We start from the raw sequence: 22982 nt of genomic DNA, 5'->3' as shown, positions 1-22982 counted from the left end.
CTCTGATGGTTCCTGTAGATGCTTTCCAATACAGCTAGGCAGATGTTTCTCTAACTATAAGGATGCTTTATTTCTTTGCCTAACAAATAACAAGATCTATTACTTACTGCGCTTGCTATATGCTAGATGCTTTACATTATACAGCCATTATTTCATTTATTCCTCCTGATAACCTTATTTACTCCTCCTGATAACCTGATAATTATTATTTTATAGTTGAGCAAGCTAAAGTTCACCACAGGTTGGTAACATCAAAACAAAATTAGTGGCAGAGCTCGGATATGAACTTAAATCTGTCTGACTCTTGTACGTTAAAGGGATTCAGTAGATGTTTATCAAATTAAGTAGTTCCCCCATCTTCTTCACTCCATTAACACCAACAATGCACAGATGTCCAAGGTGAAAATGTATACAGAAGCCTTTTAATGTCACAGATATCTGTTATTTAGAAAGTGTTTTAAAACTTGTGTACCTACCTGCATGAGATCTTGAAGACTCTCAACAAAAGAAATCTCTGCTTCTACCATATAAAACTCTGCCAGGTGTCTCCGGCTCTGAGAATTCTCTGCCCGGAATGTTGGACCAAAGGTAAACACTTGAGTAAAAGCTCTGCAATTCAAAATTAAAAGTATAAAAATAGGATTCACATGATTACTTTTAGGTATTTAAAATACTCAGCGTACTCTTAAAAAAAATAGTTTTGTGCCTCTGTCTTGTCCACAAATCTGCACATATTAACTGCTATATTTCCCTAATGGGTGATAATAATAGTTTCATTAAAAATGTTACATATATAGAAACCATTTTATCCCGAAGGAATCTGCAAATGCTTTACAAACCCTATGGCTTACTAAATATAGAATTATAACCACTTCTGGGTGCACTCTACTGCAGCTGCCTTAAGCAGCAGGCAACTACATTTCGCAGCAATCAAGAACAAAGTAAAGGAAAAATACCACAGCCCAACGAGCTTCACAAAGAAATCTACACAGTAATAGTTAAAACTAGAATTACAGTGGATAAAGGATGCTAATTATTTTTTAAAATATGTGAAAAAAGAGTGTCACATATGTACAATGATCTGCCTTGTTTGAAGCCTACTCAAGTTCTTCTCAACCACCCAAGTGTTTCAATGAACACGGTGACCCCTGAAACTTGAAGGTAAGGATGGATTTTGAAGAACTGTCTACTTTATTCTCTGGTATTCAAGAGAATAGCTCATATCTCAACAATCCAAATAGTGGGGGAAAATCTTACTTTTCAATTCCTGCCAAAAAGTGGACACTAACACTTTCGTTCTTCAACACTTCTCATTTCCCTCATTTGGAATCAGGGCAACAACTGGGATTAGATCAGACATATGTGAAATAATGAGTATTTCCTGAGTACTCTCTAATCTTTGAATTTTAAGGTTTTGTTAGAATAAAACAAGAGGTTTGGGGCTCCTCAGCTATTATCCTGAGCCCTCCTCATTTGACTGGCATTAGCCAAAAAACATTAAAATCGGAAAACAGTACAGAAAGTAGATTGTAGATATATATACACCAGTTGGGCTTTGTTTTGTTGTCTTTTTAAGTAAAGATACTCTGGGAAATGAAACAGTAAAGCAATTATAGTGGAAATCAACAATTTTGTCCCCCCTCCCCCCGACAAAGGGCTATTTTAGTTAAGGCCTAGTTGGTAAGAAGCTTAGGAATTTATGTTTTGGTTCTTCAGCCACCTTCCTGAGACCATAATCAGCTAACCTCCAAGAACCTTAGTTTTTAATGGAAAAATAAACAGTAAGAACTCAAAAATATTACTGTGGTAACCTCTCTACTGAGATTCAGATCCAGACATGTGTGCTAGAATGTTCCTGAAAACACTGACCCTACCTTATGCAAAATGAAAACCCTTGTCTGCTCCCAAAACAGACAAAAAAACAAAACAAGAAACAATCCTTCCTTTCCTTTTTTACTTTCTCCAGTTCTATTAATTTCAGTTACTCTACCCCATCGCCCAAATCAGATCTCCTCCTGCCCACACTTCCCATATCATACCGATTACAAAATCGTACTGTTTACACCTAGGAAAATGCTGTCAAATCGCCCCTTGCCCTTTTTTTTTTTTTCTTACATCTACACACATATGGTCTTAGTGTAAACTCTTGTGTCTTGCTTGGAGAACTACAACTTTTTACCTGGTGTCTGCCACTTATTTTTCTTTCTCCAGCCCTAAACTATTAGGAGTTTTCAAACTCAAGCCTGATTATATCAGTCATAATTCAAAAGTCTTCAATGATTTCTTACCGCTCAAATGATAAAGTTCAAACTCCTAACTTTGACTCACTTTCCTTCACAAAGCCTTTTCTCTAGCTACACTGGAGACACTCCCCTCACATAGCTTGCCAAGGGAAGCCTTTGGCCTTTGTTAGGCTGCTCCCTGCCTCCAATGACCATTCCTGGCTCCTCTCTCTTCAAATGGCAAATTTCCACCTATCATTCAAGATTTGGTTCAAATGTCACTTTCTCTTTGTAACCTTACCATACACCTCCAAATTTACTGATCCCTCCTTTATATGACTATGGAATTTTGTTCATATATTCATTACACAGAACATATCACTTTGAAATGTAATTATATATGTCTGTATCTTTCTCCCCCAATAAACTATGAAATTTTCCAGAGCAGGAATCATGTTTTATTCATACTTACATCTCCAGTGCCTAAGATAAAACAGGTGCTCATGCTGAATGAATGAGTACTAATGATGATGACAGGCTTCCTCAGTTGTAAACTGGAAAAGTACAGCATCCTCACCAACAGTAACATTACAAATAATATATAGAAAAATACTCAGATGTTTTACTCTGGCTGTTACTTAGTACCTTAAATAGGTCAAACAATGGTGGCCTGTCCCAAACAATAAATTAAAAAATTGTAAGGCCCTGAGTTTATAATCTGGGACTATGCAATTTCTAGGTAGGTCGGCAATAGTATATCTACATAGATGAAAGACATTTTTTCTGGGACTGCATCACAAAAAATTATGTATACAGATGTTCGCTAGCAACAAAGGATATTTTAGTTGAGATTTTCCTGGGCAAAAACAGAAACTAGGGGGCATAGGTGAAATCTCCTTTGAGGGCTCTGAGGGAGACTTTCAAGAAATGGGCAGTGATCTTCCTGAAATACAAGGAAAGCCAATGAAATTGCTGTTCAAAAGAGGCATATTATTTGTATTAAGATGCCAGTTACAGCGAAAACAGTGGTTTCCAAAAAGAATTACAAATTCAAGTCACAAGGGCATCTTCTTCTCACATGGCAATTCTATGTAGGGTGCTCAAAGATGAGCAGCAATAGGGATTTTTCATTTAACAATGGTTAATAATTTTTCCTGGCAATGCAGGAGAAGCACTCTAGTATAAAGTAGTAAAGAGGGTCAAGATTTTTATTTTAGTTATAATAAGGATCGGGCTCTGACTGAGGTAGCCAGGAGTTAAGTATTATTCTAATAGGGTAAGTAAAAACTGACGACCATGGTGCTTCCTCTGAATTAACAGAACAACAAAATGAACTGGAAGGTATGTTAAAAAACAAACAAATAAACAACTGCCTAATTCAGCATATAGTCTGTAAGCAGATGAATACCTAAATCATTTGAGAATGAACATCCTATGCCACTGCCCAGTGATGCCATGATAAAAGCAGGGACAGCAGCAGTAGTAGCAGTGATGGTCGCTTCATCAGAAGTGCTCCTTCTGGGCCAGGCACAAGCTGCAGGAACCTCAAAGTTAACTTCTTTATAGTTAACTCAATAAAGTCTGGATTGTTACTTCAGTTTTTCAGGCTAATACATGGAAGGTCAGAGAAGTGGAGAAGCTTTCCCCAAAGTCAGAGAGTCACAACCCAGAAGGAGTAGAGGCCAGATTCAAATCCAGATGTGGTCACAGCCTTTATCATGATATAAAAATACTGAGATTTGTAACTGAATACTGATAAATCTGGTAATAATCTGGTAATGCCTCATCCAAGGCTTCTCAAAGATAGAGTAAACAGTTTGGTATATTCACCTTCCTTATGAATAGCTTATTTGTTCTACATGTTAAAAGTACAGTTCACTAGGGATTATATTGCCTTTGTGTAAATAAGGAGAATGATAAATTTTCATCAACATTTTATAACCTTGAGCAAGTCATTTAGCCATTCTGGTCTTCAAATTCTTCCATGAGTGGGAGACAGGGGCAGCTTGGCATTAATCTCTACTGTCTTTTTTAACAATTTTGTTTCTAGGTCCATGTGAAATCATTCTCACTTTAATTTATGCTGACTTCTTCTTTTCTGTCTTTCACAGACATGAAAGCCATTTGCAGCAAGGCTTAGACTAACCAACATTTAAAATAAGATCCGAAAACAAGGCCACTTCTAAAATAAGATACAAAACCAGGTGAAAGGCCAGTACTGCTGTGAGAAGCAACCAGAAGAAAAAGAAAACACTCAGCACTAAAAAGCATTCTTGTGCCAGATTATGAAGAGAGGCAAGCTATATAAGGAAAGTCCATGAGCTTGGAGTAGATGTTTAAGATAACAAAAGTACATTTAATACACATCAACCAAGTTAACTACAAAAACGGATCTTTAAAAATAAAAAATAAAGTTACCTCCCCCTGCAAAAAGATCTACAAAGGTCATTTTCTTCCTTCTGTGGAGTTTTATGAAACCCTAAATTGGCAAGTGGATTATTATAAAACACTCCCTGATTGCTTGGCTGTTTATTATTTCTGGCCCTGAAATTCAAGAGGTAACCTCTATATTTTCGAAAGAGTAATTACTGTTCTTTATCTGGGGAAGAACTTATTCAGCAGAAGGTTGATCAGCAACTTTACCGAAGGCCCCCACTCCCAACTTCCTATTACTTCTCTGTGGTCAGCTCAGTAAACATTCATTGAACTGAAGTAAACTCACAGCTTTAAACTAGCTTTGAAACAGTCTTTATGAAATGGTATTCTCATCTTTCAAAAATAATCACGTTTACTACTGCTTTGAATCCACTGGATTATTAATACTGTCACATATTTGTTATTCATTATTTCTACAGAGCATCTCCTTTTCAGTTTTCCCCTATTCTTCTAACCATCCTGCAATACACTTGGTGGAAGGGGATAAGACAGCGCTCACCATTTCAACAATTCACGTCAAGACGCCTTAGGGAGGATGCACTCTAAAATCTAAAAATTATTCTCTACCAGCATTGTTAACGATCTCTGAAAAATTAACTTTCTTTAACATGTCCTCAGTATTTGATCTGGAACTGAGTCTGAGGCCCAAACAAAATATAATCTTAGCTGCATAATGACATTCAAAGGTCAATAGAGTCTGACAACAATCCTGCTAAAGGAGTAGAGGGGTTGGCTACTCTTCTCTGAGGAGATTAAGTCTGAACTGGGGGAAGGACATTCCAGGAAACGAAACATTAAGTACATAGGTCCTAAGATAGGAAATGAGACTGATGTGTTTAAAGAACAAAAGTACGCTAGAAGCAAGATGAATGGTAAGATGTCAAAGAGGTGGGAAAGGATCATGCAGGGCATTCCTTGTAAGCCATGGTAATAAGGGGTCTTGATTTTACTTGATTCTCCTTGGAAGATTCTCTCATCTTGAAACATTTAACACTGTATTCTCCTAGTTTTCCTACTTATTTGATGTCCATCTCTGTCTCCTACATTGTACTCTGTTTAGTAAACACTAGAATTCCTCAAAACTTAGTCCTTAGGCCTTCTTTTCTCACTGTATATATTCTCCGTAGATGATCTCACCTCAGCTAACAATTTCAATTAATTAACTATTGGCACACAATTCACACATTTCTATCTCCTGCCCAGATTTCTTTTCTAGGCTCTAGAAGCATGTACCATGTATTTGATAGATTCTTTCACTTGTCACAAACAGAACTCATGCCTTCCCTGAGCCCCATTTCGGCTTCAGTCTTCTTCCAACCTTTTAGGTCAATCCTCCCATTAGGCTCTTTTTAATAACACCATGTACTATTGTTCACAGCACCTTTTAAATTAAAAAAAGAAAAGAAACATGTGATCCTTTGTTTAATGTTTGTCCAGCTCCTTCATTAGACTGTAGATTTCATGACCTTATCTATGTTTGGGTTCATTATAGTATCCTCGGTCTTAACACAGTGCCCAATACACACCAGACAATTACTTTTTGTCAAATAAGCAAATAACTCATCTTCTACTAAATATGCTGATTCCAAAAATGAATCTCGGGGAGGAGTCAAGATGGCGGAGAAGTAGCAAGCTGAGACTGCTTCAGCTAGCCGGAGATCAGCTAGATAGCTTATCTAAAGATTGCAAACACCTGAAAATCCATCGGCAGATTGAAGAGAAGAAGAACAGCAATTCTGGAAACAGAAAAACAACCACTTTCTGAAAGGTGTTTTCTTTTTTAAAAAAAATTTTTTTCTTTTCTTTTTTTTTTTCTTTTCTTTTTTCTTTTTCTTTCTTTCTTTCTTTTTGAATCTCTTTTTATCCCCTTTCTCCCCACTCACGATTTTGGATCTCTTCTAATTTGGTTAAAGCATATTTTCCTGGGGTTGTTGCCACCCTTTTAGTATTTTACTTGCCCCTTCATTTACTCTTATCTGGCCAAAATGATAAGACGTAAAAATTCAACACAAAAAAAAGAACAAGAGGCAGTACCGAAGGCTAGGGACCTAATCAATTCAGACATCGGTAATATGTCAGATCTAGAGTTCAGAATGACAATTCTCAAGGTTCTAGCCGGGCTCGAAAAAGGCATGGAAGATATTAGAGAAACCCTCTCGAGAGATATAAAAGCCCTTTCTGGAGAAATAAAAGAACTAAAATCTAACCAAGTTGAAATCAAAAAAGCTATTAATGAGGTGCAATAAAAAATGGAGGCTCTCACTGCTAGGATAAATGAGGCAGAAGAAAGAATTAGTGATATAGAAGACCAAATGACAGAGAATAAAGAAGCTGAGCAAAAGAGGGACAAACAGCTACTGGACCACGAGGGGAGAATTCGAGAGATAAGTGACACCATAAGACAAAACAACATTAGAATAATTGGGATTCCAGAAGAAGAAGAAAAAGAGAGGGGAGCAGAAGGTATACTGGAGAGAATTATTGGGGAGAATTTCCCCAATATGGCAAAGGGAACGAGCATCAAAATTCAGGAGGTTCAGAGAACGCCCCTCAAAATCAATAAGAATAGGCCCACACCCCGTCACCTAATAGTAAAATTTACAAGTCTCAGTGACAAAGAGAAAATCCTGAAAGCAGCCCGGGAAAAGAAGTCTGTAACATACAATGGTAAAAATATTAGATTGGCAGCTGACTTATCCACAGAGACCTGGCAGGCCAGAAAGAGCTGGCATGATATTTTTAGAGCACTAAACGAGAAAAACATGCAGTGCAGAATACTATATCCAGCTAGGCTATCATTGAAAATAGGAGAGATTAAAAGCTTCCAGGACAAACAACAACTGAAAGAATTTGCAAATACCAAACCAGCTCTACAGGAAATATTGAAAGGGGTCCTCTAAGCAAAGAGAGAGCCTACAAGTGGTAGATCAGAAAGGAACAGAGACCATATACAATAACAGTCACCTTACAGGCAATACAATGGCACTAAATTCATATCTCTCAATAGTTACCCTGAATGTGAATGGGCTAAATGCCCCTGTCAAAAGACACAGGGTATCAGAATGGATAAAAAAACAAAACCCATCTATATGTTGCCTCCAAGAAACTCATTTTAAGCCCGAAGACACCTCCAGATTTAAAGTGAGGGGGTGGAAAAGAATTTACCATGCTAATGGACATCAGAAGAAAGCAGGAGTGGCAATCCTTATATCAGATCAATTAGATTTTAAGCCAAAGACTATAATAAGAGATGAGAAAGGACACTATATCATACTCAAAGGGTCTGTCCAACAAGAAGATTTAACAATTTTAAATATCTATGCCCCCAACGTGGGAGCAGCCAACTATATAAACCAATTAATAACAAAATCAAAGAAACACATCAACAACAGTACAATAATAGTAGGGGACTTTAACACTCCCCTCACTGAAATGGACAGGTCATCCAAGCAAAAGATTAGCAAGGAAATAAAGGCCTTAAACGACACACTGGACCAGATGGACATCACAGATATATTCAGAACATTTCATCCCAAAGCAACAGAATACACATTCTTCTCTAGTGCACATGGAACATTCTCCAGAATAGATCACATCCTCGGTCCTAAATCAGGACTCAACCGGTACCAAAAATGAATCTCTGAAAAAGGACTGGAATGGGGGGTTAGGATAGAGGGGAAAGGAAAGGAAGATGGTAAACAGAATGTAAGTTACTAAGCAAAAAATTCTGCTATTCTCTGAAATAATTTTTCACAGAAGGTACTAGGAGATATAGAATCACTTTTTTGAAAAGTGACTGCCCACATAATTAGTTTTTACTAATTTTAATTTTACTAAGGCAGTAAGTAAATTTTTGAAAAGGACTAGATCTGTTGAACTTCCCTAATTAGCAAAGATTTTATTTCTTGACGAACTGAAATATCCACATGAAAAAAAATTACCCTCTTATTCTATGTAAACAAAGCAGCACCTGATTTTTTAGCTATTGTAAGAGAAGATACCAACAAGTTAAAACAATTACTCCACTTTATCATCCCTGCAATGATGGACTCTTCAGAGGGTTGACTGATTGCATATAAGGTCTCAGAAAATCAGATTTTTGTAAAGGGTCACAATTTGTTGACTGTTCTAACTGAATATTTATCTTCCTATTTTAAAAAGATGCTAAAAATCATTTTTCCAAACAAGGTAAACATTTTGCCAACTGCATCTTTTCATACCTAGATTATCCTTCCTATATTTCTCCTATTTAATAGTCCTTATACTGAGGACCACTAAAGAGAACAACTGGCCAGTATGTGTACCACATGGTATTTATGTATTATTTAAGTCTACAAAGATTTCAAAGGTTATCTTTCTGAGGCCTGATGCCAGAAGTCAATGAGTCATTATGGCATTGAACTATCAACAATTTCCATACAAAAGACCTTTACCTTTTTAAGGTTATGGTAATGATTAAGAACATGTATTCTAAAGACTTAAATTGAAATCCTGGCTCCTACACTTATGAACTAGCCAAGTTAACTTCTTTGAGATTGAATTTCTCCATGTGAAAATGGGGTTAAATATACATTATGTCACGGAGTTATTATAAAGATAAAATGAAACAAAATATGTGAAAAGATTAACCTAATATTAATTAAATGGTAAGTGTTCAACAAATGGGTAATAACTATTTTTATTTGCTTCTTTTTTTTGCCAAAAGTCTACAGTTCCCATTTCACTGGTCTTTTTTTTTTTTAATTTTTTTTTTTAAGATTTTATTTATTTATTTGACAGAGAGAGATCACAAGCAGGCAGAGAGGCAGGCAGAGAGAGAGAGGAGGAAGCAGGCTCCCTGCCGAGCAGAGAGCCCGATGCGGGACTCGATCCCAGGACCCTGAGATCATGACCTGAGCCGAAGGCAGCGGCTTAACCCACTGAGCCACCCAGGCGCCCCATTTCACTGGTCTTAAGACCTCTTTATGCTTTCAATTACTGAAGGTTTCAAAGAGATTTCATTTATGTAGGTTATGTCTACCTGTGTGTACCATTAAAACTGGGAAATTTAAAAAACTGTATTAATTGATTTAAAAACAATGATAAACCCATTATAAGTCATAAAGAAAAATTTTTTAATAAAAATTCATAAGAGTGGTACTGTTTTCCTCTTTTGTAAATCTCTTTCATATCTGGCTTAATAGAAGACAGCTGGATTCTCATATCTGCTTATGCATTCAATCTGCTACGCTATCACATGTCATGAAGACTTTGGAAAACTTCAGTGTGCACTCAAGAGAGAATGAGAATGAAAAACACAAATACTGTCTTCATATGATGATGAAAATGGTTTTAACCTCAAAGGACTCCCCTGAAAGGATCTCAGAGGGCCTCAGGGATTGCCAGACCAACTTTGAGAACCACTATTTCAGGCAATGGTTCTTAATGAGGGGTATTAATTCTGGACTTTGCCTCTGGAGACCTCCCTCCATTCAGAAAATTTAAGGAAGGTACTGGCCGTGAGTGTTTTTAAAAGTTCCACAGGTAATTATTATGTGAACCCCTGATTAAGAACCACTACTCTAAAATTTGTTTAGACTCCCACATCAATATCCCTTTTACAAAGTCTCTTGATAACTAAAATTTTTAAATGAGCAATAATGTTGTTTGGGTGATGATGTAGAGAAACTCCTCACACATTGCTGGTGGGAATGTAAGATTGTGCAACTCCTATGGAAAGGTCTGGTGATCCCTCCAAAAAGTCAAACATAGAACTATTATATGACCCAGCAATTTCACTTCTGAGTATAAACCCCAAAGATATGAAAGCAGTGTTCAAACAAAACCTTGTATATGAATGTTTGCAGCAGCATGATGATGCATTGATATCTTTTAAAAGGCTCCCAAAACATTCTAATGGACAGTAGAGTTGAGAAGCACTGATCTAGAACTTCTAAATTCCAATTATAATGCAAAGTGAAAGGGACAAATAACTGATATAAGAGGAGTTATTTCACAAAGCTACCACTTGCAAAGAGCTACAGACTATGAATGAATAAGACATTTCTAATATTTTTGACTGACTCCCAATCTGAACTTGTTCTATGAACGCAAAAGTATAAAGGGGCCATGGAAGACTAGAAACAGGGGCAAGATGCTTTTAAAGGAGCACTGAGCTTATCAGAAATAAAGCAAAAAAAAAAAAATCTCTATTTCTCTGCATTTGTCTTCCCTTAATTCTAGAAGAGGAAGAAGGGAGGGGAGGAAAAGAGGGAGGTGGAAGAGGAGAAGAAAAGAAAGGAGAAGAGGAGGAGGAAGACACAGAACAGAGAAATACTCGTTTGGACCCTACAATATGTCTTTCACATGTATGCCAAGTGATATACACAGGGATTTCACAGCTTCACAGTAATGCACTAGCTAAGCACTAGGGGAAAAAGCCCATCAGTAATAAAATAGATGATTTGTGGCATAGTCATACAAAGGAATATCCCATGATAGTGAAAATGAGAAGACTATACAACATGAATATAATGTAACAATGGGGATGTTACTGGGAACATAATGTTAAATGAATAAAGGGAGGTCACAGAAGAATACATATAAATGATTCCATTTATATAAAATTTAAAAACTTGTAAAACTAAAAAATGAATTGTTTGTGAATATATGTGATGAAACTATAAAGAAAAAATGATAAACACAAAATTGAGGCTAGCTCTTATAGGGAGGCAAGGGGAAAGTACATACAGGAGACTAAAGAAACATTTTGAAAAGACAGGGGTGGTGAATGCATCATTATTCTTTATACTATACTTATAATATCTATTTAAAATTTTGTGTCTATGCAATATTTAGACATCAAAAAAGACACAAATGGACAAGCTAACAGAACACAATAAAAAATAAAATGACAAAATTAGACGAAAACTAAAGGTTGGGCATTGGCATCACAGCCCAAAACACCTCACCAGGACACCACTCAGTTCTTCATGCTTCCCGCCTTTCCCTTCTCTATGTGTATCCATTCAATTTAACTCATTAATATTAACAAACATTAATATACCATGAGTACCTACACTTGCCCAGCACTATTACAATGCTAAGGGCAACAGAAACCTCCTGACATCGTATGACATGGGTGACTTCAATGCTTTAGGATCTGGACAGAGGCCAACTAAATCTGCACTGTTTAATATGGTGGCTACTAGCCACATATGGTTACCTAAAGCTACACTATTTAAAATTAAATAAAATTACTATAAATTCAGTTAATCAGTCAAACTAGCCCATTTCAAGTGCTCAACAGCTACATACAGCTAGTGGCTATCACACTGGAAGTGCAGATACAGAACACTTCCATCACTGCAATAAGTCTTACTGTCCAGCACCAAAGTAGACTGTTGAAATCCCAGTATCTGCAGAAAATAATCAACTGCAAAAAACATGTGCTCAAACAATGCAACATGAGAGAAGAGATCAATGGAGGACAGAACTCTGGGTACAGCTTCTGAATTTGGCCCTGTACCTAGTCATATATATTTTCCCCACTGCTACGGATCTGCCATGTCAGGTTCCTGTGGCTCTCCTCCTGTATCATATCTGCTGCTTTATAAAACTAATGTCCTACTTCTTTGTGTTTGCAGGCATAGCTCCCTTCTGATAAAATGGCTGTCTTCCTGAAAGGCACTGACACACAACATAAGACTTACTCAGTAATCAATATTTCTAGCTTCTGTTAACTTTCCATCTATGTGCATGGCTAACTCTAAGAATCAGGCTTTGATAGGCTATTAAGACATCCTGTGGGCATATGATAATCTGTTTTACTTATCAGCTTCTAAAGATGAGGAAGAACCAACTATTCTCCAATGGAACATTAAAAACATACATGACACGATGAATAGTTCTTCCCTTTTTTGATTTGGTTACACTCATAAATATGGTGATAAATGCCAGGAAGAGAGAATGAGTGCTATAAAAATACTAAAAACAAATACTTCTAATGATATGGATTATGGTATGATCTATACAAAATGTAGAGAGACATTGGATTGAACTATTTTGAGCAGTTATCTTCAAATTCCCATGTCATACCCAACTATCAAGAGCTACATATGAAATACCAGTATTGTCAAGTCAAACACATATTTTGGCTATCAGGGCCATGCTTGTAAATTCTGAGGTAATTCTTCATATAATAGTCCCTAAAGTACTGTTTGTCTAGGGTTCAGATGTTGTCACTGAATCTTACACTATACTGTCCTGAAGGAGAATCATGAAGAAAGCATACCCAGTTGAAGAAACTACGTAAAAGTCACTAAAAGATATTCCACAAACAAAAACATTTAGTTTTTATTTTTATCTCCCAACCTCCATCGTAATTCACACATAAAATCTGCCTCTTAAACGTGAAATACAGCTGGTTCAGGTTTTGCATCTTTTTCAAGTTGTAGAGATTTCTGTGATGCATGTATGTTTATCTTTCCTATGCACCTGTTTCAAGTGGCAAAACATGGGCTCTATTTTTTCAGTGTAGGGGTATATCACAGGAGATAAAGTGGGGACCGATATCAAGAGATATAAAAAGAATATGACTATCAACCAACACATGTGAATGAAGCAAAAGAGAGAAGCAAAAACCATGGCTGCTTGGGTTTCTTTATTGCCACATTCTTCTACAGGAGCAAAAATGAAGTTTCATTTTACGAAAAAGGAAACAAATCTATCTTACTAAAGTAAAATACACAGAAGTATTTCAGTGGTTTTGAATTCATGTACATAAGTTTAGAGGGGATTTAAAAAATTGTTTTTTTAATATTTTATTTATTTGACAGAAGAGAGAGCATAAGCACGGGGAACAGCAGAGGCTTCCTATTGAGCAGGGAGTTGATGCAGGGCTCGATCCCAGGACCCTGGGATCATGACATGAGTCAAAGGCAGAAATTTAACCAACTGAGCCACCTAGGCACCCCCTCAAACTTTTTTTTTTATTAACACTCCATTTTCTAAATTCATTTTTTATTAAAGATTTTATTTATTTGTGAGAGAGAGGGGAAGAGAGAGAGAGTAAGCATGAGCACAAGCAGGGGGAGCAGCAGGCAGAGGAAAAAACAGGCTCCCCGGTGAGCCCGATGCGGGACTCGATCCCAGGACCCTGGGATCAAGACCTGAGCAGACACTTCACTGACTGAGCCACAGAGGCATGCCGAATTCATACAAAGAGAAATTCATACCAACAACATGGGAAGGTAAAATGAAGTTTTACTTTCATATAATAAAATTACTTTAAAATATCTAACTAGGTCCAATACAATATTACTCCAAGTTTATTAACACATTTTCTGATGGAATTTTTTTTTCTTCATTAGAACAGATTGGTGAAATAAGTCAAAAGCAAAAAGTATTCAGGCCTACAGGTCATAGCAGTCAAGAAGAAATAGAGCAGCTTTGGGACTAGCTATCTATTCTCATCTTACAATTGGCGTTATGTATCATAAAATCATATTCATTTATTTATTCTTTAAACTTTTATTAGACAACTAACCACTATGGAAAATACAGATAAATCAGGCATAGGCTTTTGCCTTCAAGGAGCTTATACAGACTAGTAGGGGAGATCACAGACCTAAATGTACAAGCTACAATGACAAAATTCCTAGGGGAAAAAAATACAAGAAAATCTTTGTAATCTTTTGAATAAGACATAAAAATCATAAATCATATAACAAAAAAGTGATAAAGTACATACCAACAAAATAAAAAACTCTGGTCTTCAAATAGTACTGTAAAAAGTTGCAAAGGCAAGGCACACTGGGAAAAAGTATCTACAATACAACAGATAAAGGTCTAGTATCCAGAACATACAAAGAACTCTTAAAAATAAATAATAAGACAAACAACCTAACAAAAATGGGGAAAAGAATTAAAAAGATAGTTCACAAAAGAAGATATTTAAATGGCCAATAAGCACACGCGAAAAGAAAGTTCAACAATATTAGTCATCACAGAAATGCAAATTAAAACTGTAATAAGATATATGCTTACCAGAATGACTAAAGAAATACTGACAACACCAATTTTTGTCAAACACAGGGAACAAACAAAACTTCCATTCTTTGTTGGTGGGCATACAAAATAGTACAAGTACTCTGAAAAACTGTTTGGCAGTTTCTTATAAAGTTAATCATACATTTACTATACAACCCAGCAATTCCTAGGTATTTACCCAAAGGAAATGAAAACATGTGCACACAAAGACTTGTGCATGAATTTTCATAAAGCTTCAGTTATAACAGCCCCATACTGGAAACAACCCAAATGTCCACCAAAAGATAAATGAATTCCCTCAACTTTATGGTCAACTAATCTTTGACAAAGCAAGAAAGAATATCCAATGAAAAAAAGAGTCTCTTCAACAAATGCTGTTGGGAAACTAGGACAGCCACATGCAGAAGAATGAAACTGGACCATTTTCTTTATTTTTTTCTTTTTAAAGATTTTATTTATTTATTTATTTGACTGAATGAGAGACAGAGAGAGAGGAAACACAAGCACAGGGAGTGGGAGAGGGAGAAGCAGGCTTCCTGCCAAGCAGGGAGCCTGATGCAGGGCTCAATCCCAGGACCCTGGTATCATGACCTGAGCTGGAGGCAGACACTTAATGACTGAGCCACCCAGGTGCCCCTGGACCATTTTCTTACACTATACACAAAAATAAACTCAAAATGGATGAAAGACCTCAGTGTGAGACAGGAATCTATCAAAATCCTAGAGGAGCATATATTGCATGGAGCACTGGGTATGGTGCATAAACAATGAATTCCATTACACTGAAAAGAAAAAAAAAATGGTAAAAAAAAAAAATCTTAGAGGAGAAGACACATAGCAACCTCTATGAGCTCAGCCACAGCAACTTCTTGCTAGACACGTCAAAGACAAAAATAAACTATTGGGACTTCATCAAGATAAAAAGGTTTTGCACAGCAAGGAAAAGAGTTGACAAAACCAAAAAACAATGGAGAGAATGGGAGAAGATATTTGCAAATGTTTTATCAGATAAATGGCTGGTATCCAAAATCTATGAACATATCGAAATCTGGGGTGCCTGGGTGGCTCAGTTGGTTAAGTATCTGCCTTTGGCTGAGGTCATGATCCCAGAGTCCTGGGATCAAGTCCCCATCAGGCTCCCTGCTCAGCAGAGAACCTGCTTCTCCCTCTCCTCTGATGCTCCCCCTACTAGCTCTCTCTGTCACATAAGTAAATGAAATCTTCTAAAAACAAAAGAGCTTATCAAACTCAACACCCAAAGAACACATAATTGAATCAAGAAATGGGCAGAAGACATGAACAGACATTTCTGCGAAGAAGACATACAAATGGCCAACAGACACATGAAAAAAATGCTCAACATCACTCGGCATCAGGGAAATACAAATCAAAACCACAATGAGATACCATCTCACACCCATGAGAATGGCTAAAATTAACAAATAAGGAAATGAATTTTGGTGAGGATGTGGAGAAAGGGGAACCCTCTTACACTGCTGGTGGGAATGCAAACTGGTACAGACACTGTGGAAAACAGCAGAAGGTTCCTCAAAAAGTTGAAAATAGAGTTACCCTACAACCCAACAATTGCACTACTGAGTATTTATCCCAAAGATACAAATGTAGTGATCTGAAGGGGCATGTGCACCCCAATGTTTATAGCAGCAATATCCACAATAGCCAAACTATGGAAAGAGTCCATCAACAAATGAATGGGTAAAGAAGATATGGTATACATATACAATGGAATACTACTCTGCCATTAAAAAATGATATCTTGCCATTTGCAATGATGTGGATGGAATTAGAGGGTATTATGTGAAGCAAAATAAGTCAATCAGAGAAAGAATTATATGATCTCACTCATATGTGGAATTAAAAAGAAATGGGGGGGGGCACCTGGGTGGCTCAGTCATTAAGTGGCTGCCTTTGGCTCAGGTCATGATCCCAAGATTCTGGGATCAAGCTCTGCATTGGGGTCCCTGTTTGGCGGGAAGCCTGCTTCTCCCTCTTCCACTTCCCTTGCTTGAGTTTCCTCTCTGGTTGTCTCTCTCTGCGAAATAAATAAATAAAATCTTAAAAAAAAAATAAAAACAAAATATAGGGGAAGGGAGGGGAAAATAAAACAAGATGAAATCAGAGAGGGAGACAAATGTAAAGGACTCTTAATCAGAGGAAACAAGCTGAGGGTTGGTGGAGGGGAGGAGAGTAAGGGCATGGGGTAGCTGGGTGAGAGGCATTACGGCAGGCACATGATATAATGAGCATTGGGTATTACATAAGACTGATGAGTCACTGACCTCTACCTCTGAAACCAATAATACATTATATGTGAATTAACTGAATTAAAAAAATAAATAAAAATAAAATAAATTTTTTAAAAAATATAAAATAAAAAGAGATAAATGAATTAAAAAATTATATATCCATGCAATGGAATAATATTCAGCAATAAAAAGGAATAAACCTACTGGATGAATCTCAAAAGCATTATGTTGAGTGAGAGAAATCAGATACAAAACAGTGAATAGTGTATGATACCATTTACATAAACCTAAATAAAGTGTTATATAAAAGCCATTTATATGAAATTCTAGGAAAGGAAATTCTAATCAGTCACTACAGAAAGTACATCAATGGTTGTTTATGACCTGGGACCAGGGAGGGAGACTGCAAAGAAAAATAAGGGGAATTTTTGTATGTGTGTGATAGAAGTATTTTTTATTTTTATTACAAAAGAGGTTATGAGGTTTTATAAAATTTGTCAAAATGTATTGAATTGTACATTTAAAATGGGTGCATTTTTTGATATACAAAGAATATTTAATAAAGTTGAAAACAATAACAAAAAGAGCTTATTCATGCACTGGCTTAATTACTCGACTGTACTATTACCTAATCACTTAAATAATCACCCCAACTAAACTATAAAGGGTGAAAAGTCAGGCACCTGGAAACACAGAAAGGGGCACAGCAATGATCTACTTCAAAGAACAAAAGAACCTAGAATACAGTGATCGATCACTGTCAACGTAACTGACCACAGCTTTTAGGGCTGATTATGACCCCATCTGCTCTCAGAGTTTACTTCTGATTTGGTCTTCAAATTCTGACAGCTATTTTATTTCTGTATCCGAATCCCTTCCTTCAACCCAAGGCACTGGTTTAACCTTCTGACCTGTCTTGTGAGACCTAAATTCTGGCAGACTCACTACTTGTCTCAGTCCTCTGCTTTGTGTCAACTCCAGTGCTGCTACTCTTGTAAAACAACTGGATTACTGCCAGCTATTCTTCCTGGTTACAACACCCTGGCTTCTTTCTTTATAATCAGTCTGGGCTCTCCAGGTCCCAGCTGTCATGACGACCACCACCACAGCACTTACCATTTCAGTATCAAACTGTGATAAATGCTGGGCTTTACAGACCATCTAATTCTCACACTGGCTTGGCAAAGTGGCTGTTTTTATTCATATTTATAGTCAGGATGGGGAAGCTCAGATATCAAAACTTATAAAACTAGTATGTATAGAACGAGAATTCGACTGGAATCTAACTATATGACTGTTTACTTGGACAAATTCAGCACCTTCAAGCAGGAATAATATTATCTCAGTAGCTACTTCACTTTGTAACAGCACTGGCAACTCTCCATATGTCAATCAACAAGTCTGTCCTATATTTTTAACATCCTCCTTGGTGTCCAACATGGTTACATACCATTTGGGTGAACACAAATTATTGCTGAATAAATGAGTACCCATAGTTATTTTTAGGTAGAAGAAAACAAGCCAGGGGAAAAAAAAGTCAAAATGACATAAATTTTCTGTTCTCAAGACAACCTAAATTCTGCAAACATGTAACAAACATTTTTTTTCCCCTTTCCTAAAAAAGTAATTAAACCCACCAGAGCAAAATAGAATTTGGACAAGATTACACAGTAATTGTAAGAAGTAACAATATCAGTTTTGCTTTTTATAGCTCCAATTACTGTCCATAATGGTCAAATTACTAAGGATTAATTGGTGTCTCACTATAGTAACCTGCATTTGCTTTTAGACAATGCCAACAGGCATTGCATTTTATGCAAAATGAGTTCTATTTGTATCATTCCTCAAAGGACTGGCTGGTAATTTTTTCTTTAAACTCACACCAAACTTGTTTATTTCAAAGGCATTCAATCCTTCAGATACTCTGCTCAGCCAGACCTGAGTGAGATAATACAAGAATGGGGTTATTCTCTCGCACACTTGAAGTTGAGAAAAGGGAAATTAGTAACTGCCATCACAAAGGAAAGCAAGACTAAAAACAGAGAACCCTATGTTTAGACTTGCAAGATGGTATGCGGATATTGTAGAGTTAATGCATTAGACAAAGACACTAATTTGTCATGCAAATAACGCAAAGCCTAAAAGAGCAAACTATTACCACTCAAGCTAGTAAAAATGAAGTTCAAATAGTGAATTAAATAAGCACATATATTTACAGAAGGCCCTCCCCCAGCCTTTACTTGCTAGATGGGGTAATGCCCAATTCATGAATCATTTAGTAAAGACAATCAGATCTTTTTAAAAAAGAGCACAGATATTTACATTCACTTCTTTCTGAGATAATCTTAAGGGAAGTTAAAAGGAAGAAAGAGGAAGGAGACCCTTTGGAGGACAGAAAACAGTGGCTGAGTGATAACTGATGTATCAAAGCATGGAGGCAATTATGCAGAATACAGAGTAAACATGCTGCAGCAGAAAGGAGGTGACGTGCACACAGAACCACAGTGAGGCTGGAGATGGAGGAAATGGACATTCATTGATAGATTTTGTCTATGGAACTATCAGCCCTCTCCAAGTTCCCCCCAGAATGGCTGGAGGCCAGATGTCCCCATCAAACAGGGAAAAGAGAGACGTTCTCTAGGGCAGTGATCCTCAGCATCATCACTACTTGATAGGTTTGTCATTACACAGTCTGCAGGGCCACACTCCCATTGTTTCTGATTCAATTGTTGTTGTAGATGCTGTGGGGAAAGGGAATGGGAGGTGATTACCCATGTGTAAGGGAATTCTTTCTGGAGACCTGAAAATATAAAATTAGATAGTGGTGATGGTTGTGAAGGATCCACAGGACCCAGCTGTGCCTTAAATTGTCATCATTTTGACTTCAGACGGTATTTTCTAACTGATGAAGCTTATCTTTTCACTTGGGCAAAATACCAGTGGACAAAGCATCCCGTAATGAGAACCGAAACTACCCCCTTGAGCACCGACTGCCCTGATATCAGCAAGGCCTCACATGACTGATGCCCAAGAAATGACTGACCTGACCTTTACTGCCCACCTGCACACACTCATGGACTTTTGTCTGCATCTTCTTTATTATAAACCTGAAAGTATTTTCAGCACTTTGGAGACAGCACTTTGGAGACCACTTTGGGACCACCACCTTCCAGGGGCTGGCCTCATTGAAATAAATTCCTTTCTTGTTTCACCACCACTTGCCTTTCTGCCTTTGGGTTTTACCAGGAGCAAGTGGCCAAACTTGGTCTGTTTGGGACCCCCAGACCTAGGGGCTCTTGTACCCCTGAGCCCTTATTACAGCTGCACAATTTTGTGAATATAGTAAAAACTACTGAATTGTACAATTTGAAGGGTGAATTTTATGTTAAGTGAGTTATATCTCAGTAAAGTTGTTCTTTAAAAAATAATTTACTCCTCTGCATCCAGGGCTCTCACCAAAGCCCAACAAAGATCTGAGAAAATTTCAAAGCATGTCTCCCCTTTGTCTTTCCTATGTTAAACCTATTCAATTTCTTAACCATTTCTTTAGACCATGATGTCTACAGCAGTTCTGGCTGCTGCCCTAAAGTCAGATAGGACACAAAATCACAACCTTTTCCTATAAAGTTTAATAAAAGACTCCAAGTATTTGGAAGTAGATAAAGGAACAGGACAGAAAAGCTAGACAGTTTGCCAGTTTTTCATGATTTGGCTAAATATAATTCATTCAAGGATAATATATCAAACATGACATAAAAGTAACAAAGGACATTCCATAACTAAATACAGATAACATGTACTGGGGTAAAGAAAAGATTGTACATCATAAAATACTATACAGTATGGAGGAAAAGTTATAGTAACTACATTTCTATTGTCCCAAGAACAGAAAAACAACAAAATTGAAACTAAATATAACAGCCAGTGGTCATCAAATACAAATGACATTTTAAAAGGCACTCTCATGTAATCACTCTACTGATAAGGTTAATTCTAAATTCAATTCAGCCTACACAAGGTTGAAATTCCCTTGCGTGTACTGTTCTTGCCTCAGGACAGCTTTTGTGTAACAGCTACCACATTGTGAATTTCTTATTTAATGCCTATCTTGTTCACTAGATAGTATTGGGTCATGATAGTACTGGGATCATATCTATCTTGTTCATATTTATATTCCAGCACCTAACCTAGTGTTTGGCACACAGCTGACTCTCAACAAATGTTCAATCAAGCTGAGATTGATTTTTGAGCTCTGAATCAGGCAAATGGTAGTAAAAGAAAGTATGAGGACAAAGGGGAACAAGATACAGTTTGAGGAATTTGTGGTCTAATGGGAAGATAAGCATATAAACAGATAATTTCAATTTCAATTTTTTTAATAAGCAGAATTGATAGAAATCCTTCCCAATAGGTATTTAAGTCTTTATTTTGTATTAATAAAGTTGTAAAATTAAATAGTCCCTAAATCTAAAAGCTCAAAGTCTAAGCTATAGAAAAAAAAAAAAAAAAAAAGACCAGGTGATTCCAGTGTTATAAAACAGAAAGAATAAAGGAACATGGGCATACAGAATAAGGGCATTTAAATAAGCAAGATGTGGGGGTGGAATTGGGGATTCTGGGTGAGATCATTTTTAAGCTGAGTTTATTTTTCATTTTCTTAAATATTTTATTTACTCACTCATCAGAGAGAGAGAGAGAGAGCAAGCATGCATACAAGCGGGGGGAGCAGCCAACAGAGAGAGAAACAGGCTCCCAGCTGAGCAAGGAGCCCAAAGTGGGACTCGATCCCAGGACCCTGAGATCATGACCTGAGTCAAAGGCAGACGCTTAACCAACTGAGTCACCCATGGATCCCTTAAGCTGAGTATAGATGCATGGGCAGGGATTAGCTAGACAAACACATGGGGAAAGGACATTCCCCATTCACAAAGAAACACCTGTATGTTATCAGAAATTTATATAAACAGTTTAGGATAGCTGAAGCAAAGGAAAGTAGATGTAAATGACTGAAAAGATGAAATGAGTGTGGAAAAAGGAAACCTGTGGATGGTATTCACATAGCTGCTTTGACAAACTGGAAAGATGGCAGTGCCATTTCCTGACACAAGGAATTCAGAAGCAAATAACAGATTGAGGGAATGATGATGAATTTCATTTGAGCATGGTGAGGTGTTTACACAACAGCTGCTGGAGAAGACAACGGACACTTCGCAGGTGGGATCTGAGCAAGGATTCCACATTGGAGACAGAATTTCACAACACCATTCTTTGACCATTAACTTGATTTTCTGTACAGGTTTTAACTCTTTTACCTCCACACCCACAATTCTTCATGAAGACCTTCAATTCTTTAAGTCCACCACTTTTCCATCAACACCTACTACCCCTATTTTCTCCACTGCTCCTCAATCTATCATGACCTTCTGTACCTATTTCCAGCGATCACACTTCCCAACACCCAACCTGGTTAATCGAAATATTCACATTTCTGTATTATATGATAACAAACTAAATATTCCTACTAAACTCTCTCCACTTGTCCTTAATTTGCCTGAAATGCTCATTCCCTAGCTATATAGTACACATGAGGAAACGGGTAAGGCGATAATGAAATTCTCAAGTCTTTTATACCAAGAGTCTGCTAATTCATATTTCAATCAAAATAGCTCATTTTTAACATACATAATACACTAAAAGAAGAAATTTCTTTGTTTTAAGTTCCCACTATAAGAGACTAGCATAAAGAACCATCATTATTCATATATACTCAGGAAATAAAGTTTCATGGTGATATCTTTTCCATGAAATAGAGCAAAAAAAGTGATTAACATATTTAACTCTGTTGTGGGCTCAATTCTATAGTAGAAATTATACAGAAAAGATTAGAAGAATGAGAATTTGTGCTTCACAAATTCAGTTTAACAATACTTACTGAATATCTACTATTTTTAGTAGGCACAGATATTTAGGATGTTTATAACCTATGAGATAGATATGAGAATAACTGCGAACTGGCTAAATATTAAAA

At 36.9% G+C, this 22982-nt stretch overlaps 1 protein-coding gene across 2 annotated transcripts in view; it reads right to left on the bottom strand.

Annotated features, from left to right (window-relative positions):
* The window catches only part of NARS2 (asparaginyl-tRNA synthetase 2, mitochondrial), a 128150-nt gene that overhangs the window by 35154 nt on the left and 70014 nt on the right, over positions 1-22982 (bottom strand). For both annotated transcript variants that reach the window (XM_082749566.1, XM_082749567.1), the window contains exon 7: positions 477-609. In XM_082749566.1, coding sequence (XP_082605692.1) covers positions 477-609 — 133 coding nt within the window. The remainder of the gene's footprint in view (positions 1-476; positions 610-22982) is intronic.

This window comes from Mustela nivalis, assembly GCF_964662115.1.
Source record: "Mustela nivalis genome assembly, chromosome: 9".
NCBI classification, from domain to species: Eukaryota; Metazoa; Chordata; class Mammalia; order Carnivora; family Mustelidae; genus Mustela; species Mustela nivalis.
This window is presented reverse-complemented; position numbering and strand designations above follow the sequence as displayed.